We start from the raw sequence: 18,580 nt of genomic DNA, 5'->3' as shown, positions 1-18,580 counted from the left end.
CTTGAAATATTTTGTGTAAACAATGAGTAATGTAATTATATTTTTGACTGTATTTGTATATTTGTACTGTATTTTTGACTCTCTTTGGGTACCGTGTGGCTATTGTAAAGTGCTATACAAATACATTTTGATTGATTTTGATTGATTGACTGATTTTACACATTCATAGCGTTGTGAAATTAATTAATGCACAATAAGTGTGATCATCGTAACACCGTAATTATTTCTCTGACAATAATCGTACCAAGAAAATGTATAATCGTGACATCCCTAGAAGTGCATTTCAGGGAGAAAAGGGATCGGGTAGCTTACAACGAAAACTTTACAAACGCTTTCAGTCATTGTGTCGGTTTGAATCTGTTTCTTCTTCACATGGGACAGATCCTAATGCTGTCAGAGCTGGAGGAGAACTGGCCGAGGGCAAAGTCCAGACCGACTCCGACCCCGCTCCCCACGCCGAAGCAGGCGTAGACCGGCTGGGTGAAGTTGGCGCGGAAGGTGTGGAGGTGCGTCATGCTCTCCGCCACGCTGTAAAAAGCCAGCGTCCCCGTGGACAGATCCAGGTAGACGCCCAGGCGGGGGGAGTAGGTGACGGGGATGTCCCTCTTGTCGTTGTCGTGCATGGCGGAGCAGCAGGTGTCCGACAGCTCCAGGGTCCAGGACTGGGCGTTGTAGCCGAGCCCCGCCCGGCCGTCCGAGCCCTTCCTGGCCAGCGAGCCGTACGCCACGCCCATGGAGGACCCGCGGCCTCGCCACTCCGCCTCCCAGTAGCAGCGCTGGGCGTACAGCGGGCTGCGGCACATCACCTGCGTCCATCCGTCGAAGCGCTGCGGAGCGTCGGCGTAGGGCTGCGCCGCTCCCTGCAGCGTGGCCTTGGTGTCGCCGTCGGACAGAGCCAGCCGCCGGTGGGCCGTGTTGGGGTCAAGGGTCAAACTCACAGAGTCTAAGAGACAGAGAGTGTTGATATTCAGAGCATTACTCCAACTGTATTTAACTTACGTCTTGGCTGCTCCTTTGCACTAGTAGTGTATATTTTTATTGTTTTAGATATTGTAGGATATTTTTTTATCATATATTTCCTCTTTGTATTTTTCTTTTCACGGAGGACTCTGAAACTTCTCCCAGCCCTTAGTCGACATGAGGGTGAGTAGATAATGAGTGAAATTTCAATTTTGGGTGAACTATCCCTTTAATATCGGAGCGGTGGAGACTCACACTGCAGGAACTCCTCTCTGGTCCTGGGCTCTGGGGCTTGGATGCTGTCTAAGTTGATTTCTCTCACTGGAAAATCAGTAAAATGAACAAACACGTTTAGATTTTTCTTTGTTTCACACACTTTGCAGCATGCATTTTCATATTTTTGAGGATTTTTATTCATGTTACTCACATGCAGGGAAGGCAGGAGCATGATTCATGGCGTCAGGGGTGGGCGTGTCCAAGAAGAGACCGGGGTTAACTATGAAATGTGAGGAAACAAAAGTTAGACACATTAGTATTACATACAATATATCTTCAAACAATTAGACTGAAGGTGCCAATGAGACTTTAATCTTACTTTCTGTGGGTGTCTCAGACAGAGAAGCCATCCCCCCTGTTGAGGATCAACAGACACATACACTTAGACAGTGAAAATATGACGTTCACATTATTCAACTCTAGTCAAGTCAAATGTGTCGTGCAGCATCTGTGAAACTCTAACACAACAATTCATAAGGTAGATTCAGGGCAGCAGTGATTTAGATGAGATCCTTGTTTGAATGAACATTTCTAATGAGTTTCTAGTTGCAGGGACACATCATGGGAGTTGTAGTCAGGAGGACTTACAAGGGTTTCCTGCTGCAGATGTTGCGTTGTTGGCAACTGGTGTCGCCTGGTTGATGCCGCGCCGGGAGCGGAAGATGCTGCTGATGCTGCCGATGGACGCCATCCGACTGAAAGCTAAACAAACAAACAAACCAGGAGGAGGTGACAGAGCAGAGAGATGGAAAATAAAAGGTGTTTGTCAGTGCTGCAATGTACAGCTTTGGCCAGTTGGTGACAGCAAAGGCTTTCCATGAGGGTTTAAACTTTATAGTATACCTCCAGATAATGCTGGAGCTGGAGTTGGAGCTGGAGCTGGAGCTGGAGCTGGAGTCGGAGCAGGAACAGGAGCTGGGATTGGAGTCGGGGTCGGAGCTGCAGCAGCAGGAGCATCCTGGCTCTGAGTGATCCTGCTCCAGAGCGACTCTCTGCGACTGGGAGTTGGACTGGGTTCTGGTCTGGGACTGGGTCTGGTGCTGGTCTCCCTCACTGTGAGATGTTAGATCAGGGTTTGAGACACTGGAGGCTTACATTTAGTGATATTCCTCAGCTGGAAGCAACACGAAGCTTTGTCTTTTAAAGGGATAGTTCACCCAAAATTCAAATTGCACTCATTATCCACTCACCCTCATGTCGACTAAGGGCTGGGAGAAGTTTCAGAGTCCTCCGTGGCTTCTCTGAGTTACAGGGGGTCTCGGCGTAGCAGTGCATGTCCATATAACGGTTGCAAATGAGAAAGACACACCAAAACACCACTCGCGAGATTTGGATGGACCAGGAAGAGGAGCTTCCGCTACAAACAAGCTTGAAATATAGACTTATTTAATTTGTTTCAGAACAATTTGGCATTTCGGGGCTTCAGTACAAGACGGACATTACATACGAGCAGCATGGAGGTATTTGGATGTTTTTTGGTGTGTCTTTTTGTTACGAAGAAAAGTGCTATCCATTTGCAACCGTTATATGGACATGCACTGCTACGCCGAGACCCCCTGTAACTCAGAGAAACCACGGAGGACTCTGAAACTTCTCCCAGCCCTTAGTCGACATGAGGGTGAGTAGATAATGAGTGCAGTTGGATTTTTGGGTGAACTATCCCTTTAATGTTTCAAAGAGATGTACGGGACAAACCTGGCTCCCTCTCCTCTCTCCTCTGTCTGTCCCGCAGCCTGGGGGAGCTCGTGTTGTCTCTGTCTCTGTCTCTGTCTCTGTCTGCAACACGGAAGGGAAAACTTTTAAAACATGTTCACATAGTTTTTTTTACTGCCGGTTTCAGTGTAGTTTATAGTAGTTTTCTGTTTAATTCAACAGCATCAAGTCTCACCTCGTGGTGTATTCCTGCTCCTCACATCTTGACTTCTGAGGCCAATACCTGGATAAACCAATATTCAATGTTAACTAAAAAACATATTGAACTGCTTTTAATATTGCTGTGTATGTATACTGTATCTATGTTCTATTGAATGTCAGTACCAGGTCCTCGTCTGTCTGTGCTCCGCGCTCCCACTGAGACACTGGCTGTAGGAGCTGTGAGAATGAATGAATGAAAAGACACAAATTTATATCAAAGGACGACAAAGTGAAGAGATGCAATGATGGTGGACCAAAGAAAAAAGAAGAAAGAACCAACCTGGAGATCGGCTGTTTGTGGTGCGGGCACCCAAACCAGCAAACACTAAAGAAAATCACAAATAAATTATTTGATTAATAAGAATAATGAGAGTATGGAAAATGCAATTCAGTTCTATGTTAAATCCACAACTCACGTTTCAATATCCCTGCCCGCGGCCCTGCATTCTTGTTGGCTGTAAGAGACAAGAGGAAGTCGCTATCAATCAACAAAGCTCAACACAACCACAATTTAATTAAAGTTTGTGTTGAATAGAAACATATTTTGAGTTTACCGTCTCCCAGAGTGAACAGTGTTGTGTCGTTAACTGGAGAAGAACAGACAATAAAGTTATAATGATAGAACACGAGAGGAAGAGATGGCACATAGACAAGAAAAGACTCTTGGGGGGGGGGGCTGACCTTGTTTGGTGATCTTGCCCAGCTCCTGGTTGCACAGGTCCTCCACTCGCTCCCTGAGGTCCAGGATAGCCTCACGTACGGGCTCGAAGGAGGCTTCAGGATTGACCACCACAGTGGGCAGGTCCCCCGTCTCCAAGGGACTGCACATGGACTCGTACGTCTGAGGGGGGAAAAAAAAAACATGGTTCGACTCTCAGAGGAAATGCGCATCCATCAACTGTGATCATCAAGCCTCATTAACCTGGGTGCATGTGATGGCATGAAAGGCAAACGACATCCTGTTTGTATATCATGAGAGGAAACTCAATCCAAACTATGCAGGAGATGATGAACGTTAACTCAGTTTTGTAAAGTCTGAGGCCAACAAGAGACAAAAAATGGTCAGAATTGATGCAACTAATGTAAATATTTTTGTTATGTGGGTTTTATAAGTGTGCATAGATGCTCAGATTATATACAGGTATGTGGGTTGATGCATGTGTGTATGTGTATAAACATACAAGTATATATATGTATACATCCTCTTCTTTCTTTTACCTTTTCTGTTACATTACTTTTTTATTCCATTTTGTTTTCATTTTTGTTTCATTTTTCAGTTTGTAAAACTAACAACATGTGCAATAAACTGTGGTTAAAATATTAAACTCTAGCCTACATTTCCCATAATGCAATTCAATTGAAGATGCATTTTGATGCATGTTCACAGTGATGCAGTGTTTCACAGGGCTGTACATTTTATTACAGGCGTTGGGTTCTCCACCCATCATTGTGTCCTATATGAAAGAGTGGGTTGGTCTTCTCTCTCTTCTCATAGAGAGCAACATTGCCTCTTGTTTATATACAAAGCACTGATTGGGAAGCTCCCAACCTACTTAACATCTTTGTTACACTTCAGTCTACCAAGACAATGTGTGATTGTATTATTTGAGTCTTGTGTGATGTGCAACTGAGCTGTTTGTGTGCTGCCGTCTTGGCCAGGTCACTCTTGGAAAAGAGGTTTTAAATCTCAATGAGTTTTTTACCTGGTTAAATAAAGGATATTGATTGATTGATTGATTGATTGATTGATTGATTGATTGATTGATTGATTGATTGATTGATTGATTGATTGATTGATTGATTGATTGATTGACCCACCCGCTCAGCTTCATTCGTCAGACTAGACATTCCACGTGTAAATACTGAGGGAGGAAAGAAAGCTTTTAGCTTCTTTGCCCCCTACTCACTCAAACTGAAACAGTTTATTCCAGTGGAGTCCTCCGAAGTCTCTTAGACTTTGTTTTTTACACTGAATGTACTTGCCTTCCATGAAGCTGTGACCCTAAATGTATATGCTGTTCTCCTTGTGTCTGCTCAATGTATTTCTGATTCTGACACTTGTTGATCATAGTGTGTGCATTGCTTATAATTGTTTTGTGTTTTTTATAGTTTTTTTTTTATAGGTATAAAGGTTTGAAATACTGCATCCCACCCAAAACACACACAACTGAACATGTTGAAATGTGGTGGTGCCCGGTGGTCTGACCTGCAGGTAGTGAATGTGGTCTTCACAGCGACTCAGGTCCTTCATCTCCGTGTCCCTCCTCCTCAGCTCCTTGATCTCCGCCTCCAGGTTCTCGGCCACATCCTGGGCCTGACCCATCTTCTCCATGTTGGCCTGATCCAGCGCCTCCTCCAGCAGCTCCTGCAGACGCTCCACCGAGCGCTGCAGCTCCGTCAGCACGTGCTCCGTGTCGTCGTGCACCCGGTTTGAAGAGCGCTGTGCCACCAAGGGAGCAGGAGACAAGGAGATTCCAGTAGGTGAGAGGAAAGTGTACACAGTTACTGGGATTTACGATGTCATGGTGGAAAAAGCACGGTGACTGACCTTCATCTCCTCCATCACCTTCTTCAGATCTTTCAGCTCCTGCTCTCTGTCTTTCAGCCTCTGCTGGTTCTCCGTCTGTATTTCTGACAGCACTTTCTGCAGAGGGACAAAATCCAAGACATGACATCCAAAACACATTCCTGTCAACTCTCACACAGGACAAAACACCAGCAGGAGGAAAACTGCTGTGTAGAGAGTGACACAGCAGGAGGAAGCGTGAGTGAGAGGGTGGAGGAGTGGACAGGAATGTAGACAGACACGTCCTCAGCTGCTCCGTCACAAACAAAAGCACAGACAATGACACTACACACAGCGTTACAGCTGCCATCTTTACACTGCAGGTTGTTTATGGACACAATTTCTGTTTGTCATGTTCTCAAGCAAGTAAAAATTGGACTTTAAATGGACAATAATGATAATAATAACAATCTATCTATATCTACAGTATAATAACACCACAACTGTACTATTTACATTCATAAGGCTGTGGTTGAATGTTCTTTCATTGTATAATTTACACCACTCACTGAGAGTAAACACTTGAATTTGATACACAGCACTGATACACCCTGGTTAGTGGCTGGTTTGCCCTCTGCCCACCTGTTTCTCCATGCGCTCGGCCTTGGTGGACACACAGTCGTGGCCTTTGTGCTGGTTGCTGGTGCAGAGCCAGCAGACGAAGGTCTTGCACTGGCGGCAGCAGAACTCCTGCAGGTACTTGTGCTGGGTGCAGATCTTCTCGGCCAGGTTGCTCGTGGGTGCGATGAGCTCGTGCTTATTCAGGGCCTTCTTGGTCTGGTGGGGCTTCAGGTGGGCTTCGCAGTAGGAGCTCATACACACCAGGCAGCTCTTCACCGCTGCTCGCGGCTCTCCTTTACACATGTCGCACGGCACTGCGGAGGAGGACAGCTTCCCTTTGGACTTGGATTTGGATTTGGAGGAGGGGGCACCTCCACGGGCAACCCGAATAGACTCACGCACGTCAGAAATGCGAGCTCCCTTGCGAAGCTGCTCCACAGCATCGGCCAGCATGGTGTTCCTGGACAGGGAGGGCTTAGGGCAGAAGGTCTGGCGGCACTGGGGGCAGCTGTAGATCCCTTTGGGGTCGTCTTTGGACCAGTAATCCTTGATGCAGCCCATGCAGTAGCTGTGCCCACAGGGGATGGTAACTGGATCGTTGGGGAGGTCCAGGCACACGGGGCAGTTGAACTGCTCCTCCGTCCACAGACTCATGGTGACGAGGTCAGGCAAAACCAAAGGAAGAAACTGAGAGAGACGGTTGGTTAGCAGCAGTGAGAAGTTTAAATCAGACACATATGAAGCAGAAAGTGGAGGAGGAAAGCCCCAGAGATGTGAGGAGGTCGGTGTCACAGGAGGAAATGCTGCGCTGCTCTCACCTGATAAAGACAGAAGAGATGGGCAGGGTGGGGCCAGAGCCACCAGGCAGGTCTAGCCAGGAAAACGGGTGTTGGTGAGAAACTGTTGAATACCAGGAAAATAAAGGTGTGAATAGACCAATCATTTTATCATTTCACTGTAGGTCAATCACAGATGCTAGTTTCATTCACACAGTTTCAAATTTAGGAGCCTGGCCCTGTAAAAATCTGCTTGACCAATTTGTGTGTGTGTGTGTTTTTTTTTTTGTAATCATACTTTTTACCCATCATCTTAGAGGTTTAGTTGGAAATTATCTCTTTGTTTAAACTGTACACAACTCATCAAAATGCAACCAAGGGCTTGTAGATACAGCTTTTTTTTTATATATATAAGGGGTCCCAAGTTACAAAGGTTAATCTGGCATTTCATTACAGTATATTAATGTCTGTAACTAGTGGCAAATACCTCAGTATCTGTATGTGATGTGTCCTCTCACTAAAAGTGAGTCCACCCAGCCAGTAGAGGGCGCCCGTGTCTGAGCCCAGCAGCCACACACACACACACACACACAAACACACAGTCCGACTCGGTTTTACTGGAGGAAACAGAGACAAACAGTCATCAGGTTAAAGCCACGCCAGTGTGGGTTTGACTTGTCCTGTCAGGCAGGAAGTGAGAGCTGTCTCTGGCTTAAATGTCACAGGTAATGAAGCTGTTTCCATATCAAACCATTTCCCTGTGTGAGGACCGGCTGTGTGTGTTAGCTTCCTGCTAAAACTAGCCCCTGAGTAAACATGTCCCCTCTCAGTAAATCTTTGTTTTTGTATCACAGAATAACTTTGTATGAGTTGTCTAGAGGGGTTTTGTCCTCTGTTACATTTAATAACATTTATAAAGTACTGTTTTCTTTATATTGCTGTATTTTCTGCTCATCCCCCCCCCCCCCCCCCAGCACCACATCACCATCCAGGAGGAGAGCCAGCTGCCGCCGGTGCACAGATGCTCTCAGTGCTGCATGTTGTACCACTGTCCTCTCTGCAGTCCTCATGTCTACAAGCCAGCGCACAGATATAAAGTCCTTAGACATCTCAGGTGTCATCTCACAAGAGCTGTTCACTTTAAAGGTAAAATTGCTCACGAATCAGCTCGAGATATATCAGGAAACAATGAGAGAAAATGTTATAATTTAGGGATATTCATAAACAAGTATTTTATCATGTATAATACATAATAATTCAGAATCAATCTTTGATGAAGTTGTTGTTATGACTCCTAATAAGACTTTTTCCTCCACCCACAGGGTTCAGCATCTACAAGTGCAACCTGGGATGTCGGCCACTAGCTCATTTCCATTGTTTCTGTGAGAAGCTGTTCCTGAATCGCAGCCAGTTTGTTCATCATCTGAACAGAAAACACGGGTCAGATCCGTCAGACGGCCCCGGCCTCACGGTGCAGGGTTGTAATGATGATGCTGAGAAGCTGCAGCCTCCATCAGCATCATCAGGGGGGCAGCCTGCTGCAGATCTGAGTCGTAGCCGTGCTGCTATCAGTGACACACTGAGCTCATGTGAAGGTGATTATGCAGCAGCAGCAGCATGGAGCTCGGATGCTCTGTCAAACATGGTGGCACCCCCAGCGACTGATGAGCCGTGTCCATCAAAAACAGGTCCGAACAAACTTCCAGCGTGTCCACAGTGCAGTGTGGTGATGAGTAAAACCTGCCTCAACATCCACATGAAAATGAAACACAAACGTAAATCTACTTCTTGTTTATAATGAAGTTTTGTCCATGTGTTCAAGTAATGTATATTGATCTATTGATTGTCTTTCATTTTCACAGGCAACATCGATGTGACTGAATCAGCTGTGTATAGACCAGATTGTCATCACAGTCCCACTCGTAAGCAGATTCAGTCATGTTAATGAATAATTAGCACTAAAAATGATGACTGAAAAAAGTTTCAATCGTCATTTTTTTTTATTTTTCATTATTTACAACAACTTTCCTGTGCTGTGAGTGTGTTTATACTTTTTTCACAGCAGTGGAGCTGGAGATCTTGAGCCAGCTGAGAGACCTGCAGCAGCAGCAGAACCAGATGCTGCAGCTGCTGCTGAAACTCACCAACACGGACAACACGAACAATGACTCGGCTGAGGCGGATCTGAGGGCCGTGTTCCCCATCACAGATGAGGAAGGACTCGTTAACCTGGAGCTGAAGCTCAGTCAAACCCCGGGGTTAAAGAATCAGCTTGTAAGGAGTTATCTTGATGGGTTGAGCCCCACACTGACAAAATGTAGTGAGGTCATTAGTGGTATTTGATTAATAAGTACAGTAATACTTAGAGAGCAGAGGAGACAGAAAAAACAGAAACTTGTTTATAAGGGTATGTGACTAGCACTTATAAAACTGTCAGTATCTGTGATATCTGTGGTTTCAGATCAGCTTTTTTGGGGACACTGATGGACGTCCAATTGATCAAACAGTACAGAGGATACTGGAGAGGATTCTGTCCAATACATTCGCACAGAGAATGGACTGGAGGGGGAAAAATAACAAAGTGTCCTTTGCATCTTCATGTTTGAAGGACATTGTTAACGGTAAGTAAAAAAAAAAAACACATTCACTCTGGCACAGCCAGTTGCACCTAAAGACATCTTTAAGTTTTTCATCTCCAGATGCGGTGAGGAGGAACAGTGTTTGTGCCAGAGCTGCAGACGAAGCAGTGGAGTCGGTGGTGAAGAAGTGGCTGCAGCAGGCAGGAGAGAGGGATGAGGCCAGGAGGAGAGAAGAAGTGGTGGGTGTTGAACATGTGGCAGTGAATTGATCCAACAAGCTCAAACACACTTTTTATACAGTTCATTAATTAAAGTCTGCCTTTTTGCAGCAGCATTGATCTCTACATGTTAGAAAAATACTGGTGGGTGAATATTGAAAAGTTAAAAACTGTAATTACTGACTGTTATTTCATTACAAATTCAAAAACTGAAATATCGTTCTCGCTCAAGGACAAAACTCAGTCTGCTCTCTTACTCATCCATTTTGTATCTTCTTCCTGTATTTCTTTAATTAAATACCTGAATTGATTGTCATTTGAAATGTGTTTAATTAAAAACCATCAGTTAAAGCTTGGGTTAACTCTGACTGTTTCATTTATTATTGATCAGGACCTATCTGAAGGACTGTTTGGAAAGTTAATTATGAATTTCTAGGGAACTATGCCTTGTAGCAGCAGACGCCTTCATCAGGGTGTAATTTATTTTTTCTATTAATTAATCATCAAAGCTAATTTTTTCATAAAAACACTGAAACACAATCTTGATTTGTCGATTTGCTCACTATGAGGCAAAAGTCCGGTTTTTAAAAATCATATATAATAAAATTGAAAGTGTAAAAGTCTGAAATCTCTGCTTAGTGTTTGTGTACTTGAGAGCGACAACAACTTCTCATCCAACCTCTCTGACTGTTGTCACATGTTGTGCCACATGTTCAGTCGGATATCTCCTGTTATATCAAACGGAGAAGTCAAAGATACAATGATTTACAACTGATAAGAGCAGTGATTATAGCTTTTTACAGTCTATGGATTATAGCCGACCTGTTCCAGTCATAGACATGTCTATGGTTCCAGGAGTTACTGTTTTATCAGCATAAACAGTATGCACATCCTGTCCTTAGATGGCAGTGTTGCACCCCTCTGAGCGGAATCACTGCAAATTCTACATAAAATGATGGAGGATTTGACTGTGACTGTGAAGTTTAAAGCACCATAGCCAAGGAGTGTTTCATTACAAAAATGTGCTGCAGTCAACCAGCTAATGGGAACATGTGTGACAATATAATGTGTAATTTGTTAAGTTATAGCAGCTACTTATTAATCATGTTACAAAATATAACGCATAGTATTGCTGCCTGCTACTGGACTGGCCTGGATTCTTATTATTGTGAAATCGTATAATACATCCACGGCGTCTATGATCCACGGCTTTCCCAAAGGAGCGCTAAAGCGAAACCGGAAGTACAGAGAGGTGAAGCCTCTTGCGCCTCCTCAACAAATAAACAGCGCTACCGGGTAGCACGCGCGAGTTTAGCTAACATGGATGATCTATGAGGCGTTTTTTTTTTTAAGTTTATGTCTGATAAAGCCGTCAGACGGCCCGGGGTCGGGGTCGGGGTGCTGGTGACAGACTCAGCCCACCCCGGGTGTGTTCTCCTGGGCAAACGGAGGACCGCCGTGGGCAAAGGGAAGCACCAGCTCCCCGGTGGTCATTTGGAGTTTGGGTAGGTGGAGAACAACAACAACCAAAACAAAAAAAACCGGGACACCGGGGTGTGAAGCGTTTACAGGAGAGGCAATGAATGTGTAACAGTAACTTTCATATAAATACACTCAAACACACATATCTTGTGGCAAAAACGTGTGCTTTGTGGAGGGGAGGGAGAGGAGTTGTGGAATGAGGGGAATGATGTCCCACAATATAATTGTCACTGTTTGTATTTATTCTCTATGCACTCATTTTTTTAAACTACTTTTTATGTCTTGCTGTTGAATGATGATGTTTATTGTGCAGCTGAGAAACTCAATGTCCTTCGGGATAAATAAAGTGTCTGTCTGTCTGTCTATCTATCTATCTATCTATCTATCTATCTATCTATCTATCTATCTATCTATCTATCTATCTATCTATCTATCTATCTATCTATCTTTACACGTTTCACTATGATGATCACTGTAGAAATAATAAATACATTTAGTAATTTACTTTCATACCAAATTATAAATCATAAACTAATAATAAGACATATTGATGATTTGCATTCTTACAAGTTCCTGCCAAATAAGTTCTCATTAGCACTGAGTTTCTATATAATAAATGTAGTCTGGTTAGAGGCAGTCAGGTGGGATGAGTGCTGCTGTTAATGTACAGTTCATGTGACCTGGTGGTGGTGGTGGGGCTGTACTGCATGTGACGCCTCCATTGGAGTGACATACTGTGATTCTGTGTGTGACAGAGAGACATGGGAGGACTGCGCTCACAGGGAGGTTCTGGAGGAAGCCGGGGTGCGTTTGGCGAACGTCCGCTTTGCGTCAGTGGTGAACTCCTTCAGGCTGGAGGAGCAGTACCACTACGTCACCATATTCATGCAGGGAGACCTGGACAGGAAGCAGTCAGGAGAGCCAGAGAACTTAGAGCCGGAAAAGAATGAGGGTATGTGAAGTGGGGCTTTAAAAAAACAAAAAAAAAACATATTTGGCCACCTGAGCAGGTGATAATAATCGATGTGTGGTCCTCTCCTCTCCCTCTCAGGCTGGACGTGGACGCCCTGGGATGAGCTTCCTCCAGAGCAGGAGCTCTTCCTGCCGCTGGCCACTCTGACACAACAGGGCTTCCAGCCGTTCGGGGAAAAAAACACTGAAACTCAGCTTTGAAACTTCACGTTACATTGAGGAACCTAATCATCCTTCAGGGGCTAAATGGACATTTCCTTTTTTTTTTTTTAATTATCATTATTTTATTACAGTAGCTGCTGCCTTTTAAATGTCAAATGCAAAACATACTGTCATTTCTGCCAATATTTTGAACGGTTACAAAATAAAGAAGAAGCACCAGCTGTGATTTTATTCCAATTTTAAGCAAATAAAACACACATATGAGCAGAACATAAATATAAAGTATATGTGAATATTTATAATAATAAAATGCACCAATACCAACTTTTAACTGCAAAATGACATTGATGATATATTAACATTATACTTTAAAGCTGTTAAAGTTTGAACCAAGGGTCATTCATTTCAGTGCCATTGAAAAAACATCTTGCTTATGTGAGATTTTGAAAACCCGGCTTGACTTGTAGCCTTATATTCAGTGTCATGTTTTCTCCACCTCACATCACGTTGGTGCCGGTGGCCCACAGCGCTAACAGCATGCTCCACACGGTTGCAGCAGCAGCAGCCACGGCGCCATTAAAGGTCTTATCGTGGGCGTAGGTGATGATGTGCATGGCTCCTCTGTAGGCTTCCTCACAGGCCGGCTGGATCTGATCCTCTGGGAGCTCAAATTCGAATGTCCCGTTATCCCTCAGCTCAAAGGTGAAGCTGAGTGGGATCCCCTGCATCCGAGCCCAGTCTCTAGATGAACCAGAGTTGGGGTCTGTAGGAAGAGATTTTATTTTTATTTCAGTCACCAAACCAAAACAAGTTGTCACGCTCAGCGGGGATGTGTAAACTTACATAACACGTCAGGCGAGGTTCCTACAGTGTAGTTCTTCCCGTGAACCTCCCAGATGGCTTTTGCTGCACCCAAACCCACCTCCATCTGAGGAAGCAAACATTAGCTTTAGTCATGCAGTGACCCAAATGTGCAGGGATGTAGTTGCTGCGGAGATCTTGAGCTGAATGTGAACTTTTGTGCCTGTGGATGGAAGCTTATTGTGTCAGTTCAGTCTTGAACCTGTGGGTCAGTGGGTTTTAGCAGGTACACCAGCTCTGCTCTATATTCAACCATATATATGAAATTCGAGTTTTTGACTGTTACCAGCCTATGGTGTAATAAATACAACATTTATGTACGAATTATAGTTTTAATTTACCTTTGTCAGTGTTTATATAATCATATGCAGAAAAGTATTTTTTCCCCAGGACGTCTGACATGGGGTCGGGAATTAAAGTAACAATTTCCTTTTCCACTTCTTGGGGGTGCCACAGCTTGATTATGAGCACAATTCTGAAGTCACCATTGGATTCCTTGACTAAGAAAACATGGGTTTGGCATGTTTCATTGAGTTTCTAGGTTGTAGAGTGTGAAATGTCTGATGCAGAGAGGAGAAGAGGAGCACGGACTGATTTATTATGTTTACTGTTTAATGCGTATTTTGTCTTTAAATTTCTAAATTAAACTGATTCATGTTTTCCTGGTTATTCGTTGCTATTTTATGTGAAGTTAAAGCCCCTGTACGGAGCTTTTAACTGGATACGCAAAAGTCTCTGTTTTCTGCTGATGTGTCTCTGTTACCTACAACAGCAAATGAGCCCATCAGTGTGAAGATACGCTATTTCTAAGTAGACTAATTCTATACCTCTGGAAGGCATGGTCGGGTCGGACCACTGATGAAACGATACGAATAGATACATTACGCTGCTAAAAAAGAAAAAAAAGCAAGTCCCGTCTTCTTTCCGACCGTTTCCAAAATAAATCTACACGCGCCGGCCAGACAAACGTCTTCATGACAGTGGGAAATGCAGTCTTCATTCCTGAAAAGTCTGTACAGGGGCGAGATTCACTCTTATTATGCAAAGATATGATACTGGACCTTAGAGGCCAATAAGGAGGTTGATACTTCAGACTTTAAAATCTACGATTGGCTGATAAATAAATGAAATAACCTCCACTCCAAATTTACAGCCTGGAGATAAAACTGCTTTGGTCTCCTCTCCAGCATGATAACTGTCTGGGTGGGGACCACCTGAGAAATTTTTATTATGACTTGAAGTTCTGTTGAGTTGAGGGTGTGACCACTGTAAATGACACACATCTGAGACCATCCACTAACAGGTGGTCCAAGTCCAAAAGCTAAAGAGCGGGAAACGAATGGACATAATCCTGTATCATTCAACTGTACTGTGTGTATCCCAAAATCCAAAACCTTGGAAAAGAATTAACATTATCATCCTCCAATCGGCAGAGCAGCCTCTTTATTAATGTAGAAACATGCCGTGATAATTATAATCAGCTTATAACGATGCACAAAATGCTCTCTATCCTGACTTATTACTGTATGTGATATAATGGAGGATATTGTGAAGCTGTGTTAGCAGAGGTAAGTACCAGCTCATCGTAGTTGTCGGCGGTGAAGTTGGGGTGTCCGTAGGGAAGCAAGAGGAGCTGCCCATAGGAGTGGATGGTGAGGAAACACAGGAAGTCGTCCTTGATGCGTCCTAAATAGTCAGTCACGGCCTGGGCCTCGGGCTCAGACACAGGTCCTGTCCCACAGTAGATCTGTGAGCAGCAGTCCCTCGATACGCCGATTGCTGTTAAAGGAGGAGAATCGGAATGAGATATGATCGCAACACCACTTCCTCCCACAAGTTAAAATGTCTGTCTTTTTACTGTACCTGCTTAATGAAAGTGCAACATTATTACCTCTTAAAGGGATAGTTCACCCAAAATTCAAAGCCGTGAACTGGGTGTCAATACAAATTGCGCGAGATTTGGACGGACCAGGAAGAGCAGTGCTGGGAGCTTCCGCTACAAACAAGCTTAAAACATAGACTTATTTAATTTTTTTCGGAACAATTTCTCATGTCGGGGCTTCAATACAAGAGGGACATTACAGACGAGCAGTATGGAGGTATTTGGATGTTTTTTGGTGTGTCTTTTTGGACGAAGAAAAGTGAGCCCCATTCGCTACCATCACATAGACATGCAGTGCTGCACGGAGCCCCGCTGTAACTCAGAGAAGGCACGGAGGACTCTGAAACTTCTCCCAGCCCTTAATTTGAATTTTGGGTGAACTATCCCTTTAACAACAAATTGTGTAGTGACACTTCAGGAACATCTTGTAAAAATGTGAAAACATGTATGGATAGGTATAAATGCAGATGGAGAGCTACGGCACTCACTGCCCCAGTTGGCATCAAAGTTGCGGTTGAGGTCGGTGCCAAGACAGCTGCAGTTTGAAGGTCCTGGTGATCTGTTCTTCCTCCACAGTCGAGTCTGTACGGGTCATTATATTCACTCAGTCAGATCAGCTGCTTCAGATCCATCTTTCAATTATTTGGTAATAAATTAAACCAGCACTTAACATTGTACATACTACAGATTCTTAATGCTGACACTGATTACTGTCTTAAAATACTCTTCCACTCATTTTGAAAATGAGATGATTTTGTACTTGGGGCATTTTGAGCATCAGTAAATGATTTATTAAAGGGACAGTTCACCCAAAATTCAAATTTCACTCATTATGTACTCACCCTCATGTCGACTAAGGGCTGGGAGAATTTTCAGAGTCCTCCGTGCCTTCTCTGAGTTACAGGGGGGTCCGTGGCAGAATTTGTCCATATAATGGTTGTGAATGGTGCTCACTTTTCTTTGTCCAAAAAGACACACCAAAAACTATCCACATACCTCCATACTGCTCGTCTGTAATGTCCCTCTTGTATTGAAGCCCCAACATGACAAATTGTTCCGCCGGTCAGTGCATTGACACAGGAAGAGCAGTGAACTGAGACACTGGGAGCTTTCGCTACAAACAAGCTTAAAATACAGACTTATTAATTTTTTTTCTGAACAATTTCTCATGTCGGGGCTTCAATACAAGAGGGGCATTACAGACGAGCACTATGGAGGTATTTGGATGGTTTTTGGTGTGTCTTTTTGGACCAAGAAAAGTGAGCACCATTCACAACCATTATATGGACAAAAACTGCTGCGCGGACCCCCCCGTAATTCAGAGAAGGCACGGAGGACTCTGAAACTTCTCCCAGCCCTTAGTCGACATGAGGGTGAGTAGATAATGAGTGAAATTTGAATTTTGGGTGAACTGAACAGCCACTGCCGTAATAGATTTTATCTGTGGTTTTATGAGCTGCACCCTGGAAAAGTCATTAATTTGATAAACATCCATGAAGGCACTGACGGTGTTGTCCTTCCAGGAGTACATGTAGCCGTCCACGTTGAGCACTGGCGTGACGTAGAAGTCCAAGTTCTTCATCATGTCTTCCACTTTTGGATCTGTTTTGTACGTTTCTAGAAGCTGATTTAAGAGAGCAAAAAACACAAAACCTATGTGAAAGTAGTCTGGGAACTCAATAAATAATACTGACACTTTAGGGTAATAAATTATTCTTTAAAAAAAAAAGTCAAGTCAAGTCATGTCCCTTACTTGTTTGACAAAGTACTGGCAGAAGGCTGGGGAGATCCACTCCCTGGCATGGATACCACAGTCCATCCAGATAGCTTTCTTTTTCTCGTCAGTGGGCAGACCAATCTGAAAGACAAACTCTAATAAATCCACAGCACAAACACACAAAGTATCCACACTCTGGTTGTGAAACTGACTGTTCAAAACGTGTGGGAATACTGTACCTTCAGCAGGCTGATCGTCCTGTGTTCGTAGGTGAAGCCATAGTGAACTGTCTCGACAACATCTGAGTACTGCTCTTCAATCTGAGCCATCCATTTGGAGATCTGTGGAGAGGCAGATGTACGCATTAGAAAGAAGACAGAGTGCATGTGCATGTGCATGTGCATGTGCATGTGTGTATGTGATGATTTGTCAAAGTGTGAATAGTGGTCAGGCGTTCTCACCTCCTGCATGGTGTGGTATTTGTAGTAGTCATGCTCCACTCTGTTTCACACAAATACAGCAAATACATGAGACACATGTACTCATTTTTATCCACTGTCCAGTGTCCACACATGTAGAAAATTAGTCACACTCACAGTGACCCCAAAGATTTACTTAGATCAAATCTCTCCTTTAAAATGACACATGAAGCTAAAACTACAACTGTTAAACTAACTAGCCACAGTTTACTTACTCACTACTATGCTTTACTAAGCTAATGTTCAAATACCATCATTCAAATACCATCTAAGAATGCACTATTTAACAGCTGAGCAATAATCCAGTCTGGCAAGTATAATATCTTATCCCTGTTTCGTCCCATCTGTTTTGTTCCTATTAAATGAATGACTGATATTAAGACTACTACCAACTTGTTTAAATGCAATCAAATGTAAGGTGTAAAATGTAAGATTTCACAGCACCAATGTGCTGTTGTAAGTTTTACTGCAAACACGATGTAGTAAGATGTCTATTTGACTGATATGATATTGAAAATGTGATATGTTTTTTACATCTCTTTTCGATGTAAGGTACTTCGGACCCAAGGAAGACTAGCTTGTGCCATTGGCATCCTTTTAAATAAATAAATAAATAAATGTCATTGGCTATGATATCCATCATCATGTGTAGCTCTTGAGTTTACCAAAACAAAATCACAGAACAACAGAATAATTAACTTGGCTGCAACAATCATAATATTATTAATAATATAACAAACATTTTAATTATTTATAAATCTGTCAAATGTTTTCGGAGTTAACTGAAACTCTGAAAACTGCTGAATACTAAACTGTACATGTTAGAAGAAATCAAACTTTTATCTCCAAAAACCCTTCAACAATGCAGTTGTATGAATAAAACTCACCTTTTTATTGTTGTTGCTCCCACTGCTGAGAGCAGCACCATGAGGCTCAGTCCTACAGAGTTGACCATTGTCACGTTGTGATCAAATAACCCTCTTGTTTGCACTAACTTCAGTAAAGCCTTTATAGAAGACACCCATCAGATAAAGACACACCTTTGCCTCAGCCACAGATCACTGGTACAACATTAGTTAATGTTTGATCTGGGCTGAGACCCTTAACTACTTTATAGGTGGAGCATATGAGTACATAATGTGTCAGTAATGACGGTTTTATACTGTTTGTTTGCT

The 18,580-nt window shown here is 43.4% G+C and overlaps 4 protein-coding genes across 4 annotated transcripts; 2 read left to right on the top strand and 2 right to left on the bottom strand.

Annotated features, from left to right (window-relative positions):
- Window positions 1-348: 348 nt before the first annotated feature.
- Window positions 349-8,306, bottom strand: trim25l (tripartite motif containing 25, like). Its single transcript, XM_083990775.1, has 18 exons — window positions 7,541-8,306; window positions 7,096-7,177; window positions 6,299-6,964; window positions 5,699-5,794; window positions 5,357-5,590; window positions 3,832-3,991; window positions 3,705-3,737; window positions 3,567-3,605; window positions 3,431-3,475; window positions 3,274-3,327; window positions 3,125-3,172; window positions 2,932-3,006; window positions 2,080-2,289; window positions 1,825-1,938; window positions 1,556-1,591; window positions 1,388-1,456; window positions 1,216-1,281; window positions 349-943 (listed from the first exon to the last, which is right to left on the bottom strand). The coding sequence occupies exons 3-18, from the start codon at window positions 6,929-6,931 to the stop codon at window positions 369-371; spliced, it is 2,487 nt and encodes an 828-aa protein (XP_083846901.1). The 5' UTR covers window positions 6,932-6,964; window positions 7,096-7,177; window positions 7,541-8,306; the 3' UTR covers window positions 349-368.
- A 451-nt stretch (window positions 8,307-8,757) lies between these two features.
- Window positions 8,758-9,994, top strand: LOC311000243 (uncharacterized protein). Its single transcript, XM_083990901.1, has 5 exons — window positions 8,758-8,828; window positions 8,916-8,975; window positions 9,116-9,327; window positions 9,515-9,674; window positions 9,753-9,994. Exons 1-5 carry the CDS (start codon window positions 8,783-8,785, stop codon window positions 9,899-9,901), a joined length of 627 nt encoding a protein of 208 aa, XP_083847027.1. The 5' UTR covers window positions 8,758-8,782; the 3' UTR covers window positions 9,902-9,994.
- Window positions 9,995-11,136: 1,142 nt separating this feature from the next.
- nudt15 (nudix (nucleoside diphosphate linked moiety X)-type motif 15) lies at window positions 11,137-12,733 on the top strand. Its single transcript, XM_083990278.1, has 3 exons — window positions 11,137-11,355; window positions 12,088-12,284; window positions 12,384-12,733. The coding sequence occupies exons 1-3, from the start codon at window positions 11,207-11,209 to the stop codon at window positions 12,503-12,505; spliced, it is 468 nt and encodes a 155-aa protein (XP_083846404.1). The 5' UTR covers window positions 11,137-11,206; the 3' UTR covers window positions 12,506-12,733.
- A 183-nt stretch (window positions 12,734-12,916) lies between these two features.
- On the bottom strand, window positions 12,917-18,360 carry LOC310999700 (carboxypeptidase O-like; the record flags this gene model as incomplete). The annotated part of the gene is made up of 9 exons (XM_083990256.1): window positions 12,917-13,229; window positions 13,310-13,394; window positions 14,904-15,106; window positions 15,698-15,791; window positions 16,717-16,833; window positions 16,963-17,067; window positions 17,166-17,267; window positions 17,388-17,427; window positions 18,293-18,360. The coding sequence occupies 9 exons, from the start codon at window positions 18,358-18,360 to the stop codon at window positions 12,964-12,966; spliced, it is 1,080 nt and encodes a 359-aa protein (XP_083846382.1). The 3' UTR covers window positions 12,917-12,963.
- Between the last annotated feature and the right edge of the window lie 220 nt (window positions 18,361-18,580).

Source organism: Trachurus trachurus (genome assembly GCF_905171665.1).
Source record: "Trachurus trachurus genome assembly, chromosome: 2".
Taxonomy (NCBI): Eukaryota; Metazoa; Chordata; class Actinopteri; order Carangiformes; family Carangidae; genus Trachurus; species Trachurus trachurus.
The sequence above is the reverse complement of the archived record's forward strand: the minus strand, read 5'-3'. Positions and strand labels throughout refer to the sequence as shown.

Coding starts and splice junctions, on each gene's coding strand:
- trim25l (XM_083990775.1), bottom strand. CDS start 6,931: ATGAGTCTGTGGACGGAGGAGCAGTTCAACTGCCCCGTGTGCCTGGAC. Junction 1,592..1,824: donor ATCTGCAGCAGGAAACCCTT/GTAAGTCCTCCT, acceptor GATCCTCAACAG/GGGGGATGGCTTCTCTGTCT. Junction 1,457..1,555: donor GTCTGAGACACCCACAGAAA/GTAAGATTAAAG, acceptor CACATTTCATAG/TTAACCCCGGTCTCTTCTTG.
- LOC311000243 (XM_083990901.1), top strand. CDS start 8,783: ATGAGTAAAACCTGCCTCAACATCCACATGAAAATGAAACACAAAC. Junction 9,328..9,514: donor CGGGGTTAAAGAATCAGCTT/GTAAGGAGTTAT, acceptor CTGTGGTTTCAG/ATCAGCTTTTTTGGGGACAC. Junction 9,675..9,752: donor TTTGAAGGACATTGTTAACG/GTAAGTAAAAAA, acceptor TTTCATCTCCAG/ATGCGGTGAGGAGGAACAGT.
- nudt15 (XM_083990278.1), top strand. CDS start 11,207: ATGTCTGATAAAGCCGTCAGACGGCCCGGGGTCGGGGTCGGGGTGCTG. Junction 11,356..12,087: donor GGTGGTCATTTGGAGTTTGG/GTAGGTGGAGAA, acceptor TGTGTGTGACAG/AGAGACATGGGAGGACTGCG. Junction 12,285..12,383: donor AGAGCCGGAAAAGAATGAGG/GTATGTGAAGTG, acceptor TCTCCCTCTCAG/GCTGGACGTGGACGCCCTGG.